Source organism: Polyergus mexicanus, unplaced genomic scaffold (genome assembly GCF_030449975.1).
Source record: "Polyergus mexicanus isolate NDT 795.1 unplaced genomic scaffold, iyPolMexi1.0 SCAF_7, whole genome shotgun sequence".
Lineage (NCBI taxonomy): Eukaryota > Metazoa > Arthropoda > Insecta > Hymenoptera > Formicidae > Polyergus > Polyergus mexicanus.
Genome location: NW_027223327.1, coordinates 11,926,974 through 11,953,728, shown reverse-complemented (window position 1 = coordinate 11,953,728; position 26,755 = coordinate 11,926,974). Strand labels below are relative to the sequence as shown.

At 34.2% G+C, this 26,755-nt stretch overlaps 2 protein-coding genes across 3 annotated transcripts; one reads left to right on the top strand and one right to left on the bottom strand.

Moving 5' to 3' along the window:
* The first annotated feature begins 672 nt into the window (after positions 1-672).
* LOC138935221 (uncharacterized) lies at positions 673-16,507 on the top strand. The gene is made up of 5 exons (XM_070299676.1): positions 673-1,577; positions 2,462-3,006; positions 4,628-4,947; positions 7,837-8,145; positions 15,378-16,507. The coding sequence occupies exons 1-5, from the start codon at positions 1,405-1,407 to the stop codon at positions 15,843-15,845; spliced, it is 1,815 nt and encodes a 604-aa protein (XP_070155777.1). The 5' UTR covers positions 673-1,404; the 3' UTR covers positions 15,846-16,507.
* A 1,971-nt stretch (positions 16,508-18,478) lies between these two features.
* LOC138935222 (uro-adherence factor A) lies at positions 18,479-24,053 on the bottom strand. Of its 2 annotated transcripts, none has more exons than XM_070299677.1 (3): positions 23,382-24,053; positions 22,632-22,689; positions 18,479-21,625 (listed from the first exon to the last, which is right to left on the bottom strand). In XM_070299677.1, the coding sequence occupies exons 1-3, from the start codon at positions 23,522-23,524 to the stop codon at positions 20,342-20,344; spliced, it is 1,485 nt and encodes a 494-aa protein (XP_070155778.1). In that variant the 5' UTR covers positions 23,525-24,053; the 3' UTR covers positions 18,479-20,341. The 2 variants fall into 2 exon arrangements, with proteins under 2 accessions (XP_070155778.1, XP_070155779.1); XM_070299678.1 differs by having other exon boundaries at positions 23,862-24,053.
* Between the last annotated feature and the right edge of the window lie 2,702 nt (positions 24,054-26,755).

Genomic DNA, 26,755 nt, shown 5'->3' with positions numbered 1-26,755 from the left:
GTTGGGAGATGCGGTGAGTACAAAAGTGAATCAAGAATGAAATGTTCCTGCCGGCTGTTTCTGAACGGAGAATTGCGAAGAAGAGCCCGTGTGGGAGAGAATAGCGGTTAGAAAATTAGACGACGCGGTCTGCCTCGAGGCAGCTTACGTTTCTGCCAGAAGTGCGGAAAATCGTGAGAGAGAAAGAGAAAGAAAGGGCTAACCTCGTCAAGGGCAAAGTGAAGTCAAAGCGAAGAAAAACGAGAAGTCGAGAGCGAGAGTGATCAGCACGCGTCGCTCTAATTGATATGATTATAAAGAAAGAATCGATTTTTAAACTTTATCGTTAGGAAGATATCCCACTTGTGTGTGTGTGTGTGTGTGTGTGTGTGTGTGTGTGTGTGTGTGTGTGTGTGTGTGTGTGTGTGTGTGTGTGCGCGCGCGCATTACAGAAAAAAAGCAAAATTATTTCAAAATGAAAAAAATTTTTTTTGACATAACTTATTATACGCATTAGATAGAAACTTTGCCAATAAAAATAGACATCAGGTTGAAAAATGAAAAAGCTAAATTGGTTAAACACGTGCTAATTAATTTCATCTGCAAGCTATGCGAATAGGATACGAATAATTAAGGAATAATATTGACCAACCTAACCCAAGATATTCATTCAAACAAGAATACCATTAATGGATAAATTATTATTCACTTAAGAGAAATTAATCATATAGTATATGATTGAAAAATCTGTTCTCAGAAAGGGAGCAAACAATAATCTTGGAAGCCATTGCCTGATTGAAAAATCTGGAAAACGCGAAAAAATCTGTATCTATAAAATTTTAATTAAAATCATTGAATTAATCGATGTGACACACACAAACACACACACACACATACACACAATTTTTCTTTCGCGTAAAATATTGATTTATATTTATCAAAATCTCCATACTTTTTACTATCCAAAAAAGCTCATCACAAAACATTCAAAGTCGATTTGGCGAAAGCCTGCGATTGCGAAGGCAGCTAAGGGCACGCAGATAAAGAGCCGGCAAAAGTCATCGTCGCGACAGATTCGCCCTCGAGTATGCCGTAAAAAGTATTTATTTGCAAGAGGTGGAGCGGAGCGACCCAAGGTTCACGGAGACTGATGGGGCGTGGCTGATGGGTCAAAGATCGCATCGAGGACAAAGAGAAAGGATCGTGAAAGTTCTAAAGTACCGGTAAAAGAAAAATCAATCCGAGAAGTGGATGTCTTGACGTGTCCCGGAGAGCTGGGAGGAATGATCGTAAAGACGATTCTCGAATAACCCTCCTTGTTAACCCTCCGTCTCGCAAGGGGAATAAATAAATACCGAGTTCAGAGAGACAATCAAAGAGGATAGGCGTTTAAAGAAAAATAAGACGCTAAAAGAGTGGACAAAGATGAGCAGGCAAAGCGTATCACTTCCAGGCATCAATTCCTGTGAAAGGATCAGGCCGGAGCGACCCAGAAATACGATACAAAGACTTGTATGGGGTCCCGGCTCACAGTTCCAGATCGGCCATATCGGCATCCCGGAGGATGAGGGCTCAAATCCGCGGATGGCATTGAGAAGGTACGTAGACATGGATTAAAGCAATTTAATCCCTTTTTTATGTAACGAAATTCACAAATTTCTTTCAAAGGCATTTAAGCAGGCATTTTATCAAGAGCGCGTACAGCGTGATTATTTTTTATATCAATATCTTTATCAAATTTACAATTCACGCTTACTGCAACTTCAATTCCAATTCAATGTATAAAACTGATTTGCTATATTTCCGAAAATATTCAGGTGTTCAAATTGTATATATTACATATTATTAAGCAGAATATAATATTTGATTTTCGCAATCTCGCTCTTTTCAATATATTACGTAAAATATAGTACATGCAATATGATATTAATCGCATGAGAGAATTAAGTTAACTCAGACATAATCACAAATCAATAATCATAAATCCAAACTACTATTGTCAGTGAATTATTGATGTACATGCCGATATCAGTATTTCCACAAATCTATCTAACGACAAATTCGTTGTCAAATGAATCGAATTTGCCTTTTAATCTATATTTTCATCACACATTTTGCGATATATGTATTCGTTCGCTTCTGCGTATTGCTTAAAATGCAACGTAAAAATCGTATCTGATATCACAAGGAACGATAAGCAGAAATTAGGCATATATAGCAAAATAAATGTGTCATAAAAATAGAATCCCTTCATTATAAATTTTGTTGTTGTTGTTGTTATACATATATATATATATAGTATATATATTGAATAAACATAAACATCACTTTCGTCTAGGTATATATTGAGATTGGGTTTACGTCGTAAAGTTAAATCTTGTTTCTACTCTCTCGACACTATTTTGGTTTGTACAATGTAAAGTTCCGCCAACAAACTATCGCACACATGCTAACGGGATACGGCTATCATCCCTTCTTTCAGACTGCTAAGATTGTACGAGGGTAGACAATACAGGGAGGCGGCCGGCTTCCTAATGAAACTACCGCATTACACTCTGAAGGCTGCTTTGACAGATATTCCGGTGGACCTGTTGATCGAGACGTTGCCGCACAGCCTCATCTTGCTGGAGGCACTCTATTCCCGGTTAGTGGAGCTGAACGTCAGCGATACGAAGATCTTGCGAATCGAGCAAGTCCTCTGGAGGATAGTGCATCTGATATCGACCAGTCAGGACAACTCCCGACCGCGGATCTGGTGCAAACTTCTCGTATCCTTGAATAGATTATCGCCCAATATAAAGAACACGCTGATATCGAGGAGACGCGCCCTAGACAGAGCCGTTGAAGGACTCGGCAAGCACGGACTGGTGCCCTCCTCGCAAACGAACAACTCCGAGAACTCCGTTACGCCGAATTTGGTATCTTTGCCGCTTGCGTTGAAAGAGGAACTCGAGACGCGGATGGAGACCTATAAATTAGCGTTACACAAGATGGAGAATTTTGGCAAGCACGCTGGAACCCATAAAGGTACATAAAGACTCCGATTTTATTGTTATCGCAAAGATGGCGTTATCTAGCACGTTGTAAATTGATACTTTTATACGATAATCTCTTCTAACGTTATATATTTTTTGTGAATAATCATTTTCTCGATTTTTTAAACTTTCAAATTAGCATGATAATATTACATGAATTTTGTGATAATATACGTAAATAACGACGGTAAATCAAAGTATTCGTAATCGATGAAGACAAATGATCCATTTAGCCTTCGATTAAACGATTAATTATTCAAAAAAGAAGTGTCAATTGCCGCTGGGGCAATGTAACGCTAAATTGGCGTGCAATATTTCGCAATTATACGCTATTTAGAGTAAATCCGGCCAGATTTTCATTCGGGGATTCGGCATTATGACGGGCACGCACGTTGTCGAAATATTCGCACCGGAAAACCGCGACACGGATTTAGCCAAAATTATCCGGTGTAAAACGCGTTCATCGATGCGTGCATCGCGGCGATACACATTATAATATGCAATTATCATCTACTGCCCGACGGGATTAATTCGCGCCGCTAACTTTATCGGAATAAAGTTGCACGATCATCTTATTACCGCGGGTATGTATGTATTATATCTAGAACACCGCGGAATCGTCAAGTATCGGATTTTAACGCGCCGCGTTACGTTTACAAATGCAAATTAACTAATGTCGGGACACTGCACCGTAAGCCATTTACATAGGAGCGTTACATACTGCGCCGCTCTCTCGTTCGCGGATATCTTCGATGTATTATCGAGGAGAAAAAAAACTAGGGAGGTGACGGAAACATGCAACAGGTAAAATATCGATCGATGAACGATGTAAATATCGCTTGTAAATATTGATAAATGTCTACAGAAATGTTACTTTGACATGTCTCATCCTCGTGGAAGCGAGGATTTAAAATATACGAATAATTATATTTTCCGAAACAGTCCAATTATACGTATGTTTCTTGTAAATTATTGTATAATTTTAATTTATGCTTTTTTGCGTATCTAAGTTGCGTATCTTTTAAACGTCATCTTCTAATCGCCAGTGAAACATATTTCAATCGCGAGAAACTCCATCTCTTCTTCCTTCGATTTTTATTAAAATATATAATTAGCATTATAGTAGGTAACTCATTTGCTCCATCATAAAATTTAATTACGCTAATAATTAACAATATCTTTTGTCAAGCGATAGAAATGGTCTCAGGATTTTATTCGCTTACAATTAGACGAAGAAAAGTATAATATGGCTATCTCACGTTATGATATAATGGGAACAGACCGAACTGTAACTTTTATTGGAGCGTGAACCCGCGGCAATTTATGCCTCGCGCGCAAGAGTGTGGAAACGGCGCATAACTTAATCCCGTTTCATTATAAAGAAGAAAGTATAGCATATCTCGCTGTGATGTCAGACACTCCCGGCGATTTCGTGCCGGATATCGGCCCGACTATCTGCGCCGTAAAAAGATGGCAGCGAACGCTAATAACGCCGGTCTCGTGCGCGGTTCCGCTCTAATAATAAAAAATAATAATAAAACTATTGAAGAGAGAAGGAGAGAGAGAGAGAGAGAGAGAGAAAGAAGCTCCGATATTTTCTTACTCTTTTGTAGCGGATCAAGGTGTACAGGCAGCCTCGCATCAGCGGCAGCTTTCCCTGAAATACAGTGAGATCCAACAACGGCTGATCGATAATCAAAGCCTGTTGAACACCTTGGAGAAAGCGGGCGGACCGTGCAATTTGGAGAATCTACTGGCGGAGTTGAAGCACCGAGTCGAGCAGGACAAGGAGGCGCTCCGTCAATGGACGGCCTTGCGAAAATCGACCTTCGCACCGACGAACGCGAAGAATCCGGCCGTTGCCGCGAGGTTGCTGCAATTTTCGAGGGGCTGCGCGCTCGCCCTGCAGTTTATGAGCGAGGATAATCCGCAGGTAAGCGAGAAACGTTACCCTCCCATCCGAGTATTCCCGAAATTTAATCCTCGAAAATATACGTAGGTTTTTATCTTACCTCGCATCCTTGCGAGAGGAACAAAGTTTGATTTCGCTCGATTTTTTTTTTTTTTTAGACATCGAATTAAAAAAGTTTTCCAAAAACGAATATTAATCACAAATGATGGAAATATATAATTCGACTTTGAATAACCCAGAAAATACGTTTTCAGATTCGCTATATTAACATATAAATAACGTGTAAGATAGGCGTCGTTAACTAATGATATCTATCCGCCAAACGATTCACGCGGTCGTTTCAGGCGAGGAAGTTTTGACATAGAAACGGTATTGTTCACTGGAACAATGATCGCGTAGTTTATGTGCGATCGCGATTTATTTTTCGCGCCCCTCCGTGAGAGATTCGTACGGTCGGCGGCAACAATAAGAAAAGAAGGTGAAGGACCTGCGCGAGAGGGCACACGAATCCGAGACACAACACGTGCAATTGACAATGAGAGTGTTCTCGCGGGACATGCAACAACTGACATACGTCTAAAAAGATCCGTACGACGTCGAAAGGTACCATGTGCAATAACCCATGGAATCCCATAAGGGTCCTAAATCCTACGACGATCCTCCTCCTAAATTACACAAATTTATTCTTGTCGCTGCTTAGACTCGGTTCCTCTTGACTAGGATGACATGCAAATCGCGCGAATTACTCGATAGAAATCAATTAGCGAGAAATAAATTTCTCGCGCGCGATTAATAAATAAATCGAGATGCGATCATCGACTCGAGAAAGTTTTAAATTAAAACGAGCACGACGTCAAACTAGGATCGAAACGATAGCATCCGTATGTTTTATATTCACGCTAGTAAAGAGCGGGAATATATGGAGATATAAATTATTTCTATCAGTGTAGCGAATCAATTACATCGAATATGTTTGATTCAAATATCAAAAATGCTAAAGCTTTAGTTGAAATAAAATTAATCATTATATACACGGGTATACACCAAATAATCATATAATCATGCGTACCAAATAGATATGCGGTATCGTTGTATGTGAATCGTTAGCCCCCATGCTATTAATAATATTTATGTCATAATCGCAACGAGAAATATATATTGAAGCTTATATATCGCAAAATATATGCACAAAGAAAAATATATACGAATCAAATAGAAATAATTTTTTAATCGTGTGGAAGCAAGCGCAGCTGAGCGACTAGTTTTATCGTCAATTTTGTATCATAATTCGCATATTGATAATTCATGTCCGAAAACATGATTATAGAGTTTCAAGTAACATCGTCTCGTCAAATTTATCGATAAAATCGATATACACGACATGTACGATATTCATGTGGACGCTATAATATCGCGCGCGAATATTAAAAATACTGAGTGAATTATCATCATCGGGAGCGATAATCAACGTGATACGCATACGCGATAAATGTTTTACGCGTCTAACTGCCATCGTTACCGCACAGAGTTTCGCGGCGCGATAAAAATTTTAAATCGATTCCGCTGATTGGTATACTCTTGGCTTTTACAGACAACGTTTTGACAGAACGCGTCGGGACATCCATCTATTCTATGAGGAGAATAACAATTTCTATTTAATCGGATAATACAAACGGCAAAATTAGTTTGCTTTCTCCCCTTTCGACCAACGTCATTCGCTTCAATGAGAAAAATAATCGCCTCTAGCTCGGTCGAAATTCTTCAAAGTGTTTTAGCGCAGTGTAAATGCGCAGCGTTCATTCTCTCGCGAAATTTAATCGAAATTCAATTGGGAACACGGTGAATTCCGCCATCGCGTCATATGTTTAAACTGCTTCTCGCTAATGGACAAACGCGCGGCGACAAAGTGTTTTAGAATCGTTTGTATTACGTATCGTCAAATTGAAAACAAAAATATACGAATAATTAATCTCTTTTATAATCTCACTAGAACTTGGAACGATCGAAAATGACGATCGTTGAAATGTAAAAAGAACGGAAAGTGGAAAATTGTTATACAATTGTTATAGAATTGGAAAACTCGCTTCGGCATACCGAAACGTGTTAATTGCTCTCCATTGAGCGCGTTTTAATTGAAAGCCCAGAATCGACTGCAAATCCCAATCGAAAATAGGACAAGTGGATAGAAAAGCGCATGTGCTGCGATTGTTCAGTAGTTTCTCCTCTCATAATACGCGACATACATTCTATTACACGCAAAAGTGAAATAAAAATATTATCTTTTTCGATATGTTTGTTTTTTCCCCCTATAAATGTAACGAAAGATAGAAATGTCGGTAAATATTTCCACTTAATTAATTCTTATCTCCCGAATATACTCACTTATATTATATTTTTTCAAGACAGGAAAAAAAAATCAATCTCTTTTTACTTTTTTTTTTTTTTTTTCTTATCTCGTTTTATATATAAATTATAACATTTTCTCACAATAATATTTATTCTAGCTTATTCAAATATTTTCTAATCATTTTCAACTTCTTTGATTTTTCTCATAGACATACAGAACTTTATATATGCGCAGTGCATATATAAAAAAAGAAAAAAAAATATCTTACTTTATTTTGAAAAATACTTTAGTTTTTCACATCACAAACTATAAATATAAAACCAATACAGAGTTTGAAAAAACATAATAATGTCGGATGGTAGAAAAATCAAAGAACATGTCTTCAAAAGTCAGAACAATTGATAGACATATATGTCTATTGCAAAAGTAATCTAAATAATTCAAGTATAGATATTAATAAAAATATAAAATTTTGTATATTTTTAATTTTTATGTCTATATAAATAATATTTTTGCATTTGAGTATTTTTTGTATATTAAAATCCTGTACCGCACATCATCAGGTATTTCATCTCGAGGACAACCTAGGCGATGACTACGAGGAAGAATCCAGCAGTGCTGGCTACCATACGGACGAGAGTTGCAGCCCAACTCCGGAGCCCGTCGCGACGGATAGCAACTGTGAAGTTCTCAGCGTGGAGGAGAATTGTTCGGATTTAATCTCGGCGGACATTACGGTGGAGCGACTCGCCGAGAGGTACGGTGCTCTTTACGCCCAGGCCAATCTGCATACCCTGGACGCATTAGACGCGCTGGAGTCGCTCAAGGACGCTCCCGATTTGAAAGCGAAGATTCTCTACTCGGTGGTAGTGGTGAGTGCAACTTTAGATCAAGTAATCGCGATCAAAAATGTTACTTTGTTCGCTAAAGTACGATACTTGAAATCCCGTATACATATACATATGTGTATAAATGCCTTTCTTTGATATTATTTGATTTCCAATATAAACATGAGAAATATATCTAATCATAAAATCATAAAACATAAAATTTAAATTAAACGATTGAAAATATTTTAGATGAAAAATAAAAATTTAAATTGTACATATTAACAGCAATCTTCAGTGGATAGCATAAATATTATCGATAAATTACAAAGTCAAACATTCGTATTACGTACCGGAAACCGAAATATCTTTTTTTCTCATCGATCAATTTCGCATGACAGATAGTTTCGCCGGATGAAAACGCTCGGATGTAACAAAAGGCGCAACGAAGCGATTATACGAGTAGCACTCGATCATCCGCAGAAATGCGGTATGGATTAGTCAGACGCGAAATTATCGTGCGAATATATATATATATATATATATATATTATACAATATGTCGTTGTCCCGCTTCGTACATGGATTATTAACGGAATCTGAATAAAAAAGGTTTTCCAAAAAAGACCAACTATTTACTTGTGCGACAACACATTTCGTTCATCATCTGGTTTAACGTCTGACTTAATGTCAGTATCTCATCAATGTATGAGTAGTTGATTGGCTCTATATGATTAATTCTACAGGAATAACACACACGGTAGATATAAATGATAAAACAATGCTTATTTTAATCGCGATGTAAATAACATTTTGACATTAGATTAGACATTTGTTCGCGCTAATATGCAAAATGCAATTAATTTTGCAAGAGACCTTCATAATCGATTTGTAGAGTATTTCTTCACATATATTGTATATATATATATATATATTTTATGAGCAAATAATATCGAAAAATTTATCCCTCTCCCTCCCCCTCTCATTTTATAAACGTACAAAACATTTTTTTTTTTTTGTATATTAGTTTATATATAATTTTACACGTAAATTAAATTGTGCATATATATTATATATATATATATATATATATGCAAATTTCAATTATTCTACAATTACGATTCCCTCGTTTAAACCGTTAATAAATGTAATTCAATATCTCTTTAATGATAAATTTGCATTCCCTCTTATTATATTAGTTCCATTATTAAGTTTTGATTTAAAATCAAATTTTGCATAAATCTTATCTTTATAATAAATGACATAAATTCGAGAAACAATGGCAAAAAAATCCGTAAAAGTCAAACGTCAGAGATCAGTTTAATGTTTAATGCATGCGCGATTAAACCGATATACACGTGAGTTTGAGCGGCTAATGTACGGTTCACAGAAATTGTATATACGTCATCACGAGCAAACAAAGACCATGTTAAAGGTGTCGGGACATGTAACGTGATATTAAATTCGATTAAACCTTGTGCGAATAACTCCTGGCAAAAATTGGCGTATAGTAATTATCAAAGAGATTAATTATCAAAGAGTCATTGAACGAGCAATCGAAAAATCTCTCAATGCTTCACAATTTTTTTTCGTGAACATTTTTTGATCCGTTCGTATATACGCTCTCTCATCGACGTAAATTTTTCAACATTTTAAAATCTCGTTTAAACTTGGATTATATGTATAAACAAAGCAAACATAAATATGTTTATTCAAATGTAAATATTTTTTGTTACAGACCAGAAATTATTCGTTACTCTTTTTATAAATTCGATCACTCTGAATATAAACATACGTTTCTCTAAAAATAAAGTTGCATTAGTTTCGCGTGTCAACAAGAATGATCGAACGATTTACTGTCGTATGAACTCGCCAAGCTCATTTTCGCGTGACATTGCTTCACGATATTGACTGTTACTTCACAGGTCGCTATGGAAACTCAGTACTGTCGTAGCATTTGTCAACGCTAATGATATCGTACAATAGCGATAAGTGATCATTATCATTATGATTAGTATACAAGTATGTAAGTAAAATAATGAGACAAATTTTGCTATATTTTTCTATACGCATAAGAGAACAAAACCCATTTCTCAGATATAGTCGGAGCGACGGATCTCGAAATGCAAAGAGAAAAAAAAAAGAAAAGAAAAAGAACGAAAGTGACTTATGATTCAAATATTCTTGATACTGCAATTTTTCTTAATAAAAAAGATCGCTATCACAAATTCATCAAAATGTATATAAATAAATAAAAATATCAGACGCGTATAAATTTGATTTACTGCATTTCTTAAAAATGGAGAATACGCAAATTAGAAAAGAGGAGAATAAAAGCTTCGTTCAATTTCAGATATCATAACAAATGTAACTTAAAAAGGGTGGGAAACTGCACAAGACACAATGAATCAACACAGATATCATAGATATATTTTAAGGATTTTTAAATTTATAGATTTTTTCGAATTTCACACTGTGCTGATAAATAATAAGTTCTTTTTTACTGCTGGCTTTGAAAACAGGTCTCTATAAAGTAAATTTCTTCATTGCAGGTGAAGCATAAAGCGATCCATTTCGCGTCCGCGTCCGCGTCCGCGTCGCGCGTCTCGTCTCGTTTATCCAAATAATTTCATTACAGCGTAAAACTCAATTTTACGATCAACGAAGTCTTTGAATAAAAACTTATAAAGTCGTACAAGACGACCTTTAAGAACTTAAGAGCGATTATTATATCGCAAATACAATATTTTAACTAATCACTCCAAAATATATACATTAATAATTATTAGTAACTTGCGACATCTTTTAATTAAACAAACATTTCTTGCGTTAAAAACCGAGTTTCACCAGGTATATAATTGCATGTACAGATATAATTCCATGTATAGGTATAATTCCATATGCGAATGTAATAGCATTGTATAATTGCATGCAATAAGCGCCGCATATAGACGAAAGAAAAATCGGAATTTATTTGGGAGATACTAATCCGCGTTAAAAGCGTACAATCTCTTCATTAGCGAGTGCAAACGCGCGTGCAATAGGGTGTTTTAAAATTACGCTTGTGTATTTCCGAGAAAATTGCATTATTTAAAATAAAACGTGCGTGCAAATTAGTGTATTCGACAATTCATTTGAAGAACATTGACTCTCAATATACTTTTTAATTAGCGAACAAGCCAAAAGAAACGGCGACGAAAAACAAGAGAGAGAAAGGGAGAGAAAAAATACAAAGAGATATATCTTTTTACGACAATCAATCATTAAATTTCGAATAGAGTATCGATGATATTTGTATATACATAGATATATAAGTATGCTGTAAGATTATTTTTACTACTACCACGCACCTGTCTCTCGCCCGATCGATGGACCATTAACGTCAAAGCTGCCGGGGTTAGAGCGAAGGGATGATCTGTGGTGGTGCGAAAGAGGAGGCCGGACAGAGAGCACTTTTGCAATAGAGTATACTCGGCAAGTGACAGAGAGAGAGAGAGAGAGAGAGAGAAAGAGAGAGAAAGATATATATATATATTGTTCTGTCAGCCTGAGGCTATTAGGTACTTTGCATATATACATGGATACATATAGATACCTTTCACACGGATATCTGGGAAATCGATAAACTAAAATAAATATCTACGAAGAAAGCGATACACATACATATACATATACATATATGCGCGCGCGCGCACACCTTGGACTATCTGTCCTCTTCGCTACCTCTTCCTCTCTTTCGCGTACGCGTGTTTATTATCATTTTGTAGAATAGGCTACTGTCACTTGGTCGATAAACCGGCCGATGAGACAATTCGCGAAATATGTACTATCTTCCTCGAAAGGCGTAGATACGCAACGTAATTTCGATAAAGATGCGAAAATTAGCGATACAGCAATTCCCGGCGTTCATGCGTCATTTTCAGACCAACTGCAACAGCTAATTCCGTCGCAGATGGCGGATTTCAATCGACAATACGAGATTTATACTTCTCAGCCCAAAATAACTTGAGATATGTACGAATATTTTTCGAGCGAATATCGCCAAAACGACGAAATAGCATAAAAAAGAAGCAAAGTAAAATATTGACAGCTGTTGATCGATATTTTAAACGCCTAAAGATCCGATAAAATTCTCCTCTCTGCTTCCTATCAACGCGTCGGATAAAATACGCGAAAGGCACAATCATTTTCTTAAATAATGCAAACGGAGAGATCTAATTCGCTATTCAGCCGTCGCGTTGCTCTTTTTCATTTCACATATAGATGTGATAAAATAAGCACGACGAAGAAATTTCCTTGCTGCTTAACTTACCTCGTACATTTTTCTCTTATTTTATGAACAAGTTTTCATCTCCTCTCGCGCGTATTTGAATATATTCCTAGATAGAGCCTAGTAACATTAACTGATAAATATGTATCAATACGATGATAATAATTCCCAATTCCTTCCTTAAAAATGCGACCATCAGTTACAATATCATTCGTCGTTTCGTGACTACTTAGAAAAAAAAAAAATAAGACGTAAGAAATAATTTATATAAGCCAGTTCTTCAAATAAAATTATTTTCCCTCCTTCTTAAAAAGATAAATATCAATGAATTACATAATTCGGAAAAAAACATTCTACATATCAAGTTTGTATATACATATATATATTTGCGCCTCTATAAAAAAAATTTAAAATATTGTGACAAAGTGCTCGTGAATTAATGCCCGATATTGCAACTGAATAAGAATCTATCTCAGGGCAATTAATTAATGATAAAATGTCACGAATTATTAATAATGAACTTATGCAAAGTTAGATCCTTCTATCTTAACTTTCGATGAGTTAATTAAATCGAATTCTGCGGGAGAGAATCGATTAATAGCCAGAATATTCATCGAATATTATTGTAGTTTTCTTTAGAATATGAATCAAGTATGGACAATTATGCATGGTGTATCTACATATGTATATCTATAGCGACAGCCTGCAATCGCGCTGCGATTAATATGTTGCATAGCGGCAAGATGACTTCCACACGCGAGAAACATTTTATGATAAAATACATAGATATTGCAACGGATGTAATTTTTTTTTCACTCTTTCTTACACTCTCACGCACGTTATATAATATGTCCTAGAAATACTAACGCTCCTCTCGATTGTAAATACGAGGAAAAAGCTTAGAAGAGGGACGATTGTATGATTATTCGATGACGAATAATAATTAATCTGTCGCGTAATTTCGTACATAAACAATAGCGTTAGCGGCCGATTATGATTCAATTTAATATTTTGCGCTCAATGTAGGTTGCAGCCCTACGCTATATTCATTCGGCAGTTACGCGGAGAACGCAAGTTCTAACTTTAATTGTAAGTTCTAACTCAATCCCGCAGATTGAAGGTATTGTGTATACCAGTAGTACGGTAACTTTCAACATTCTTGATACCGATATAAACGAAAAGTTACCGTGGATATTTCAATAAATTGGCTACCCGCAACTTAAATACTTCTTTGTGAAAGTCGATGATTGATATCACCCTCTCAATATTAAACATATTGTATATACTATATGATTGTCGCTTCTTCAAATTATCGAGCAAATGTAATGAAACATTATTGCACGAATTAATTACGGTTCCGTTAGAAGTATATTATGATTCTAATGTTCGCGATCGGAATATCTGTGTCAAAAATCGAGAGATTCTCGCGAATCAACCTCAACAATGTCGATTTTTTTTAAACAATAGAGAATACTAGGTGTATGCACAAAAATTATACTCTTGTATCGTGTCCTCGTAGCAATACAACACACTGACTCGTTAAGCTTTAACGCTCGTTTCTTCTGATTCATTACGCATAAAATAGCCGATTGTCGTGACGAACGAGGGAAAAACGTACGGGTTGTAATACGACAGCGCGAACTTTCGCACCTGTAACGGTACCGGATATACAGTTAGTCGCGCTCTGTTAAAAGCAGTAATTCATCAACAATGCTCGTATATTACCCCATTGTGTAAATCCGAGTACAAATCCAACGGAAAGGATTCCTTCGTGCGACATGATCCCGCGAAATTCCGTCGCAATTACGTGATAACCGGGATAATGCGGAATAAGTATGCTCGCACGTCGGTTAATTAAAACGACCGGCATTTTTACGGCGGTGACGACTTCAATGCTGTCCTCGATTTCATAAAGATTACGATCGACATATCCTTCATAATAAGCATAATAAGCACGATAGCGGCAAAATATGTTAACGATATAATCTCTATGAGCTATTACATGTTCACAGATGATTCGCGATTATAAATACATTCGATACTTTGTACATAAAATCGATTATCAATCAAATGTAAATGTGTCTCGTATTAACGGTATTGGAGAAAATAATTATATCCTATCGTCCTCTTTTTTTTTCTTTCCAACGAAATATACAAATCAACGCGTGATCATCCGATATAAGTAAAAATTATAAGTAATTGAAACAAAACTCAATTTTTTTAACGTATACTTTTAGATACTATGTTTGATTTTACGACGATACACGCGTCATTATATTGTATTTTTACAAAGAATAAAAAATTATTTTAAATTCTATGAAAATAATTGAAATATTATCTCATATTTACAGGTATCATTTAAAAAATCATAGTGTTATATATTTTCTTGAATAGAATACTACTGCTGTAATATACAGTAATTTACTATTGTTACAAGTTTTTTATTTTAATAATAAGAGTATGATGATTTACTCGATAAAATATAAAGGATATTATTAATGATGAAATATGTCCAATATATCTCCAACTTTGCAAACTAATATTTCAAATACGATTATATCAAATACGATTCTATCAATCAATCAAATATATTGGGATATCATAAATTTGTCGCCTAAAAAAACTATTTAATCGTTTGTAGCAAAACGATCGGAACACAGGATGCATAAATCATGTGTCAACGTCAATCATGAATCAGCGAATGTGTTATAAAACCTGTTCCACTCTAATCTCTAAACATCCGTTGGGTATAAGTGATAATCCAGCGAACTACGTTCGCCGCACGCGAAACGTACCCGGCTCGAACTCTTTCTCATTCGATTTCACTCGTCTTGAATATTCTAAATATTCGTGGAAGAGAAGCTCGCGGCACGGCGTCGTAGCAGACGCGCGTAATTTATGCCGTTACAGACGTTAAGTCTCTAACGGCATGCATATTATAGAACTGAAAGCTATTACGTTACCGGTCGCAGCCTACGCAGCCTCTAATCATCGTATCTCATCCGCAGCTCTCGTGGCGTTTAGCCGGTATGGTTCAGACATCGAGGCGCCTGGAGGCCTTGAAGATCCTGAACGGCGCGGCCGCATCGCAGACGTCGGCGACGACGCCGGAGCTTGAAGAATGCATAAAACGGCAACTGGCCATTTCCGGCGCGCAGACCGGTTCCCGCGAGGTTGCCGAGCAGGTGGTTAGCCAGTTGGAGAGGACACTGTACGACTTTCCGTGTCTGCGTGGCTGCGCCGAGGTCAAGAGTTATGCCACCGCGTGTTCCACTTTGGCCTGGGCGTGCCTGGCACGTTCTACGCCGCTCGTTCTCGATGTAGCGCAGAGTCTGCAGTTTCGCAGAGAGGTCCACGTCAGGCATCACGCTTCCCCGAATCGATACGGGATCAGGATCAGATCGGTCCTGTGGCCAGGACTTCGGGAGGGCTGTCAAGGTCCCTGCCTTCACAGGGCCGTCGTGACGACCTGCTAAAATACTTGCGGCACTTCTGTAAAAAATAAAAAGTACATTTATTATTATACGGAATTATCGCTTTGAGGTGTTGAAAGGATTTTCAGGAAAAATATATCTTATATATGAAACTATTTTCTAAGAGACTTAGAAATACATATAAACTCGAACGAATGATATATAGACAAATATTTTCAAGGAATGTTTTTAAATTTGCAATTATAATATGATCGCGAAAAGATAACTATACGAATAGGTGAAAGACGGAGAAAATTTTTCACATGGGATGCTGCATGGCAGATCCAATTTCGTGCGTATTCGTGATATGCATTCCACATCGTTGACACTTGACGCGTTGACGCCGTAACCGGGCCTTAAATTTCAGAAATATATCTCGCGCGTCTTGCTCGTGATTTCATCGATCGTTTAATGAAGAATTTAGAGTAGTGTGACACGGTGTGTTATTGAAATACTGCCTGAAATATATGCCTGCATTCTTATCTTTATGCGCGTTTTATCCGATCCAGACAAAAAAAGAATGATACGAACGAATGATGGTCAATATAAAAAGTAATGAAGGCAAACACATTATCTGGTATGCAATAAATGGCAATCAAAAGAAGATTATACGCGAAATCGAATGGAGAAAAAAATTGTGCGTATTTATATATCATATTTGCTAAAGGGAGTAATTAAAAATAATAAAAACTATTCATCGTTTATTATTTTCTCGTAGATAATATATATATATATATATATATATATATATATATATATATATATAATTATAACAAAAAATAATTTATATATTATATTCATTCAAATTGCTATTTATTTTATAGAAAAAAAGATGCGACCTTTTTATTACAAGACAAAAATTGAGTGTCTTCGAATCGCTGTACCTGCAAAAATATTTACCTCTTCGATTTAATATTATTGACGTTTCAGCGAGAAAAATTATTTAATTTAATTATTTATTTGTGAATTCTCGAAACTTGAGAAGATTGTACAGATTTAATTTTTGTTAAAAAATATGATCATATAAAAAAAAACTATTGATAAAAAAAAGGGACAATTTAAAAAATCATTTTATAAAACTCAAATCAATATTAACATTTTGTTATTATCTAAGCTAAGAGATTAATACTCGATATATAACTCAAAAAGTTTATATAAAATCACAGTACTAACAATTGTTAATACGATCGATATGTTTTATTAATCGATAAACTCTATTTAATGGTTATTATAATAAAAGTACACACACACACACACACACACAAGCACATATACGAGCTATACATCTTTATATTAAAATTATGTAATTTACGTAATTTAGTACGTTATGTAATTTAGTACATTTTAACAATAAAAACGTTAATAAAAGTTTTTAATAAAACATGTGCAACGTTTCTTAGAGTTTATTTAAAAATAATTGTAAGAGGAAGAAAGGAATGATATTAACAAAGATTGATATCAAGATAAAAATTTAGACGAATCAAGCTTAATTATTAAAGCGCAGCTGAAACAGTTTCGTCTGAGAAGAAGTCTTAATGTACTGAAATATATACCACGTATATAATTGAGGCAAGGATTATGCTTCAAGAAGTCGCTGTTCCTAACTATAATTCAATATGGCATTAATAATTTTATATCTTCAAACGGTTTCTCTCTACTATTCTTGTATTAATATTATTACCATATAAATATAATGAGAAAAGTAGATAATATAAATATCACTTTCAAATTAATGTTTTTACATTATTATAATGGTACAAATTAAATTCCTCACAACTTCAATTTTGTTCTATTTTAAATATTACATTCTGAAACAAACTATTACATTTTCTAAAACAAAATTTAATTTTAACAGAGCAATAATAACGAGAGATCTAATAATTATATTTTTAATTATGTTATATTAAAATCGTAGAAATGATAATGCTTCAGATTTCAAGAAGATTAACATCATGCGACTAAATCTGCAAACTATGAAATATGATTAATAATTCTCTATACCTGGTCTTCTGAGTTAGTAATATCAGTTAAGCCATCCATCCAACGAATGTATCTCTCTGCTATTGCTGATTTGATCCTATATTTTTGAAATGGGATCAAAAAAAGAGATACGTGGCTATTTCTTTATCCATTTAAATATCTTACTGCCAACTTTTGCATCCTACTGCAGTTCATCATATATTCATGCCTTTTATATTTATGTTGAAAGTGCGAAAATATATATTATATGTTTATTATAATTACATATATCTTGCAAAAATATATATTTATTATATTTGAAAAAAAATATTTTGCAAAGATATGGAAAAAAAAAAAAAAAAAAAAAAATATTGAAACATATTTATATTAATAAATTCAACAATATACTATTATACATATATAGTGTATAGATTTCGTAATAATTTGATAATTATTAAACAAAAAATTAAAAAAGTATACATACGTAAATTATATATATATATATATGTGCGTGTGTGTGTATGTATAAAAATTCTTATATATTTAAAATCAATTTATTCCTTTCTATTGTGTGGATGCAGAAATAAAAATTGGTAATTTCGGTGAAACAATCAATGAAATTTGCAGTTTCGAGAGTTTATTATAAATCTCATAGAGAGATTTCTATATACATTCTCTTAGATATATGTATTGTACTTCTAACGTTTTTACTAATCGAATAAGTATAAAAGTATGTCTTAACGATTATTCGTTTAGTCCCGAATAATTAGTAATCTTAAAAATTACATTCGCAGCAAATTGACAAAATAATGATCCAACATCGTGATATAGAATCAAACACATTTTTTTGCAATATATAATTTTAGCAATTAAGGGGGAATTATTCGACAGGTCTAAACGAATAGGTCGAGTGACATTGAGAAATTACTTTGGTCGAATTGTCTCAACAGTTTCTACTTCTCACTTATCAATACGATGGAAGGTCGAAGAGATATATCTATTTTGATACATAGTATGTATATCCCAACAGATTTCATATTAAGGCATAATATCACCCTCAAACAAGAATATATCTATGGCAAAATATGACAGGTCTTGAATGTACGAATTTGACAAATAAAATCGCACATATGAGATGAAATCTCTCTAGAAATATGTCTTTTCTACAATTCATACAATTCTTATTTTATTATTAAGATATACTGTATAATGCTATACAGTTTCATATTTAAATATTCTTTACGCATTGAATTTTCTTAATTGCAACAGATATTTATATTTGTCGATAAAAATGAGTATTCTTATATCAAATGTGAATAGCACATGAAAAATTACTATGTCTTCTATAAAATAATAGAATCGATCTATCGATTAATTAAAAAGTTATACATATAACATTGCAATATACAAGTTATTAAATCTTTTGCACGACTGTTATCATAATATGGATCATTTGTTTGTAACAATCAACAGGAATATTTCTTAATGATAGATCATAAAAAATCACTGATATCATAAATGCGAATATACTTATTTCATAGCAACAATTAGCTATAACTGAAGCAAAATATACATTCATATTGATATTACAATTAAGCTTTGAAAATTTATTCGAAATAACCGTGTAGAGTAAATTCTCATATCCGTAATACAACTCTTCATCAACATTACTAAATTACAGAAATATAAATATTATACTTCATTAAGAACTAAACACAGAAATGTCTTTTTAATATTACACAATATATGAGAAATAAATGTATAGAATATACGTTTTTTCTACAGATATGAGATATACATACAGATATACAAGAAATTATTCTCAGATTAATATTTTGTCAAATTAATATATTGTAATGTTGCGTTACAGAACTATTTCTAAGTAAAATAAAACTTATATTCATCTGTGTATTTATCATGTATCAATCTCTACCTACATAATTGTATTGAAGATAAATACAGATTATGCAAGATATAAATTAATGTATTGTAATAAAATACATTTTACATTTCTGTATAGGTGTATGCGCTTAATTATTTTATATCGCACTACGCCAAAAGCTAGTATTTTATTATTTAAAATCAAGTCTTTGTTCATAAAATAGTCATGTCAAGTTAATAAAATTGTACTTTTTCATCATTATAGTTTACTTTTCTCTTTCTAACAAATTTTTTATCCTCGAGTTAGCAAGTGATAATATATAAAAAATTATATACTAACAAACAGTTTTAGCACAATCTGCATGATGGAAATATATTGAAAATACATTACATTCTCTGCTATCAAAAAGAGGAAATGTCTAAAAATTAGAAAAGTACCTGTTTTCGGACAAATTTTGAAATATAAAAAAATAAGATTTCGATCATTTCTAATAGATTAATCAGAAAAAAATTATCCGCTATCAAAAGACGATATACATGAATGTGTTTCTGATCATTTAACCTTTAGTAGTACTTCTTGAAAATATAAACTTTCTTCCCCTTTTTCTTTTTCTTTTTTTTTTCTTTTAGTGGATATAACATGTAATTTTCACGAAATTTTACATGATGACACACCATGTCTTCTTTGTACTTTCAGTTGTTTCACTCGTTTTCTTATTGTTGTCAACATTTATCCCACTAATGTCTAATTTAGTGGATTCAAATTTATAAGGTGTGCTTTTTGGTGTAGATATCAGCACAGGTTTGACAAAACCTTTCGCTAGATTTATAGATGTATTTAATGAACTACTCTCGTCATCCGTTTTCTGCTTTTTTGCCGAATCCCAATTTGCTGTCTCAATTTTACGTTTCCTGTCCAATGGGCTACCGTTTCTAGGGAAAATGTCGGATAGTAAACTGCTGTAATGTAAGATCTTAGATTCTGTCCCTTCGTCTTGAGCTATTGACATGTCCGATGTATTCACAAAAAGAGAGCTATTAGGTGATATCCTCTCGCGCAAAGTAATACGACGCGACCTACCGATTGAGTGTCTTCCTGAGATGTTCCTTAGCGTCCTGCCGAATGACAGATCTTTTGATAGTTGACTCGGTGTGTCTTCTATATTACTTAGATCCAAGAGCTTCGAATTATCCTTCACACAATCTGATCTTACAAGCATGACATGTACATCTTTTAGCATGTATGAATCTTTTAGCGTAGATGAATCATAAGAAACAGATGCTTCATTGTTTATAACATCATCAATCTTTTCTTTATCCTTCTGTGTATCATTTTGAGAAATGGATTCCGATGTTTCAGATAGCTCTGATGTTGTCGATTCAACAATGTCCACTGAATAACTTTCCATGTCTGTTTGAGCTTCGCTTTGTATCTCTTCTTTTTCATTTATGCCGTTCTTCAGTTGGTCTTGTAATTCTTCTCCAGAGCTATCGTCTTTTGGCCGTTTTTCATTTAATTTTTCCTCTCCATTTTTTGTAGGACTCTTCTCTATATCAAATGTTAATTTTATATCATTGTCTTCTTCCATTTCTATGGTTGCAATATTAACATTTTCTAATGAGACTCCTTCTTTTTCTGGAGAAATAATTTTGCTTTCGATAGATACAATTTCCTCAATAGTCTTTATAGAAGTTTGAAGTTTGCCTGATGCCTGTTCAATGTGATCAACACATTCTTTATCAGTAACAGATTCTTCAGTTTTGACAACCTTATTACCATTCTCTTCCTTGATATTTTCCTTTTGAATTGAGACGTTTAATTTAACTTCAGCTTCTTCTGATCCCTGCATGTCTGCAGTCTTCGCTTCTGGATTTTTCATTGACAATTTTAATTGTTTTGATGCTTGATTAAGTCCACCCTTTGTCGGAGGGCGAAGTTTGCTCTACAACACACATTATTTCCACATTGCAAAGAAAGTAATCTAATAGATAATTTATACATATTCAGATACTTTTAAATTACTTATATAATGTAACATTATTTTATACAATATTTATATGCAATCCAATAAATTTACTTATCTTATAGAATACATATTTATATATCTATAATTAATACGTTTTTAATCATCTATTAAGCTTTCGATTGTATAATACATAATTTCACATTTAAAATGTAAAATGTTGATTATTTTAATTACAAACGAAACGTTATATATAAAAATTGTTTCATATTATATATACAGGGTGGCCCCGAACGTTCCAGTCAGACTTTGAGATCTTACAGGAAATTTAATTCTGCTATATAATTTTTATAGCATATGAATTATATTTAATAATTAACATTTTATTATATTTATGCATAGATTATAATACATGCAAGATTGACAATATACAAAGATCTACCTAAAGAAAATAGAAAAATTAAATTCTAAGAAAAAATAATATAATATAAAGATCGAATATATTATAAGGAAATTGATAATGATAATATAAGTTGGCAACAAAAAAATAAAGGATTAAATAATTATGTAAATATATTATAAAATTATCATTCCAAGTATACATACTATGCTGATGAGTCCATACTTAATCTATGATAAAAGATAATACTATCTTAATCTAAATTTAACAAAAAAATACCATTATTAAAAATATGTTAGAAAAAATATTAATGTTGCCAATCAAAATAAATATCTAATATTATATAAGTTGATAAAATACAACATATTAAATAAATAAAGTGTAAGAATTCCAATAATTATATAAACATAATATATAATTTCTAAACAATTATTTAATATCTGTATATTGCAATGGCTCAAAATAATCATATATACAATTATCTATTCGTCATCATATATAATCATATATTTATCAAATTTATAATAGTTTCTGAATATATTGTAAATAATGAGGAATAATAAGAAAGAAATTAGAAGCATATACCTTGAAATTTTTTCCTGGTCCAGCTGGGACTTTTTTCTGTACTCCAGTCAATTTTGACCTAAAACAAAAATAAGATATTCATAATCAATGAAGAGAGATAAGTCATATGGCAGATGGTCTTTGAGTAAATACTGGAGGTGATGAGAGGTACTAATTTAAAAATATATAAAACAAGGTTAACCAAAGTTTCTCATGTCTTTTCAAAAGAAAAGAAAAGAAAAAAAAAAGAAAGTATATTTTCCTCATACATACATTATTATATAATATTGTTCTTCTTTCTTAGATAAAATGAGTATAAAGATTCTGAAATATCTCTCTCCTCTCTCTCTTAATCTTTATCAATTTATTTGATTAAATCTTATAACAATTTGGCTGTTACTTCGAAGTCAATTTTTCAAATTACTAATAAAGTTTTCTCCAAAATTTTGTAAATACGCTTGTATATACACTATCATAACATAATACATTATACATATATACATATATATAAAAATGTTACGAACTTAATATAATCATGGAATTCTTCTCTACCAAATATTACAGAATACAAAACTCTTTTTAAACTACAATGGCAAACAATTAACAACTCCCAAATGTGGCACAAAAAAAAAGAAAAAGAAAAAACTAACCGTACTGCATAATTCACAATTTTTTTCTTTGAATGCCTTGGAGTCAATCAAATGAATTGAAGTGTGACTGAGAAACTCTGGCGAAACTTGCAATTCGTTGTTGCTGATTGTTTCTACAAACCTGTTCAAACTCTCGGACTCGCGCTGTCTCTCGTGCAAGCTAGATTCAGAAGCTCTCGACGGCGCGGTCGTTGCCTTTAGCCTCCGAACGTACAAATTCCTCTCATCGCCCCCAGGGGCCGCCTTCTTTGGCGTCTTACCCATGGCTACGATAGTGATTAGCAACGTGCCTATTTGTCGCGCCCGGTTAAATTCCACGCCCTTGTTTTTTTTTTCTCTTATCCGATCTTTGTGCAAACGTTACAAGCTCGTGTCAAGCCCCCACTTAATATACGACAAATAATATGCCTATCTTGCTTCTACTATTTTGCTTCTCTCTCTCTCTCTCTCACTTTCTCGCTCGCTCGCTCGCGCTCACTCTCTCTCTCTCTCTCTCTCTCTCTCTCTCTCTCTCTCTCTCGCTCGCTCGCTCGCTTCTTTTCTAACTTGTCGCTGCTAGTTCGCTTCCTCAGCTCAAATATTAATAATCGTCCTTTCTTACTCTCGTCGCGGCCAACTATTCGCGACGTGGACTTGGCCGTACGAATGCGGTCGCCGATATCTCGTGCACGAACGGCTCCGTCGAATTCAAGCGCACATACACACTACGTAGAACGCCATGCAACCGCAGACCGATTGCAACGACTCGACGACAACGCATGCGATATGCGACATACGACGAACGACGAATGCGATGACGCGACGACGAGGAAACGATTAAATGCATATACGCAAGCGCGAACGCGCGCGCGCGCGCGCGCATACGTACGCCAAGCGGCACCGCCAACGTGCGAATGCGACAGAAACTTTTCGAAGCTTGCATTGATGATTGCATGAATCATATAAAAATTACTTAATTCGCAAAGCTTGATGCAACGAGTACCGAAACACTGTAATAAATCTATCGAATAAACTGTCAATAACGTTCCGCGTGCCTCGCGTATATATATATGCGTATATATGCACGTATAGTCTCTAGTGCTGTGTTTCAATTTCCCATTCCCACCCGGGTGCACCCGATATTATAGTATATGTCACGTATATTATAATATCGGATGCACCCGGGTGGAGAATCGGAACACAGCATAGTATACACAACCAGGCTCTCGCCTCTCACCGATTTTTTTTGACTCTTGTTATGCGCGGCGACTTCCGTTCGCTGATAAAACTTCCGTGTGCGAGGGAGGTGCGAGGACGCGGGCGCAGGCGCAGGCGCAGACGGCGTCCTTAATCGGCGCTGTCGTCGCTTTCGCGCGCGCATATGAAACGATTCTTAACGCTTTGACAACGAATATCGCATGTGACTATTTTCGTATACGAAACTGTATTTCAAACTGTCGAGTACAAAAGTTGTTTCAAGTATATAATGTAGTACTTAATACTTATTAAAATATATCGATGTAAGTCCATAGTATACGTGACATATAAACTATAGATTTTCAGTACAGGATATTGGGGCTCGATTCTTGAACTCATTCGCAAAAGAAATGTATGCGCGCATTCCGCTCTTACAGAAAAATTACAAGTTGATTGGCTATTGCATGGCTTTTAGCCAATCAACTTGTAGATTTCTCATAAGAATGGAATTTGCGCATACGTTTCTTTTGCGAATTAATTCAAAAGAATCGGGTCTTTGTCGGGTCATATGTAACTTTTCCCCTAAGACGTAAACGTGAAAAGTGAAAAATTTTGCTATTAATTTCTATGGTAATATTTTTCACTTTTCACATTTCCGACCGCTTCATCGATTGCGGAGAATCGCAATATTGTTTCTCGATAAATAATTATATGGCGGCCGATATGATTGGACAGTATAATATTTATTATGTATTAAATATTAAAGTATATCGGTGTAGTGTAAATTATCGACATAATAGCTGCGTTCAGCAGAAAAAGCAGCTTCGCAATTGTTATAAAATTCTTTAATATGATTGGTTTTTGCCTTTAGTTTCTGCCGGATCTAAATGTATAAACCAATCATATTAAAGTATTTTACACAGTTGCAAAGCTGCTTTCTCTGCTAAACACAGCCATAGAATGGAGGAATGGACTGCTGATTGCAGTGGAAGGGATAACTGTAACTGATGACAATTGTGTGGTCCACGTTATTCATCCATTACACATCCATTTGGCAAACCTAGCCACATACGGAACATTTTTCGTGACCATTTTCAATCTAGGTAGATAACTCTCCTTACTCTTCCTTCATGATGTCGATGGTGTAAACTAGAGTCCTAGATCCTAGATTATCAGAGAGGCGCCAACTTGTACCTCTTCCTGATTGGTCGATTAAAATAGCCGCCATGTTAGAACACAAACGTCACACATACAGTCTGATAGAGCTGTCAATCAAATGTGGTTGTGTTAATATTAAGATTAAATAAGTGCATATTATAATTTCATGTAACCATGGTAAGTTTAAATATCTTATATATATTATATATGTCTTATACAGGGTAGCTCCGAACGTTCCAGCCAGACTTTAAGATCTTATAGGAAATTTAATTCTGAACAAAAAATTTCCTATATAAACATGGGTCGAAAAATGCCTTCGGCGCCATCCTGTATGTATATGTTTTACATTTACATCATATAGAATATATATATATATATATATATCGCCATATATATCGCATCTAAGATGGCGGCGGTGGCATGGTGGGGGTAGAGTTTGCGTCTCTCTGATAATCTAGGACTCTAGTGTAAACTAGGTCTATAGATTTTTAATACTGGCAGTGAATATCGGAACTATACGTATATCGGAACGTAGCCATAGAATGCGCTTCAATCGGCGCTAATATAATATGCCTCCCAACGTTTTGATTGATCAATCGATCGCACGATACAGGAACTCTACATTCAAATTTATTGTATGAAAAAAAAGACACAATAATTTTATAAATATCGAAATCGTCGACATAGCATAAATTAATATCGAGGGTTAGTTATAAATAATATTTTACATTACAAGTGGCAGAATATAAGATTGCCACTTTGGAATATGAAAATAGAAATAATACACTATACCTAAGCAAAAATAAATGATTGAATCACATATCTTAGATATTGGAATACGATTTCAAATACTAGCAAATAATAAAATGCATTGCGTATGAAAAAACGAAACGTTATCGATCACTCTGAAATTGATGAATGAACGTGTTTACCCTGCTAGTTCAGTAATGCCGTCTCTATTATAGATTCCCACATAGTCACCAGCAGACTGCAATACTTGATAGCATAAATCAGCCGAGGAACGAAATTCGGTCCCTTTACTCTAATCGTACAAATAAAGAGAACAATAATTATTATAAAATCTCAAAAAATATACAATATTGTTTAATTAAAATTAGAGGGCCGAGAAATAATATGTATACTCCGATCCAAATTATGGAA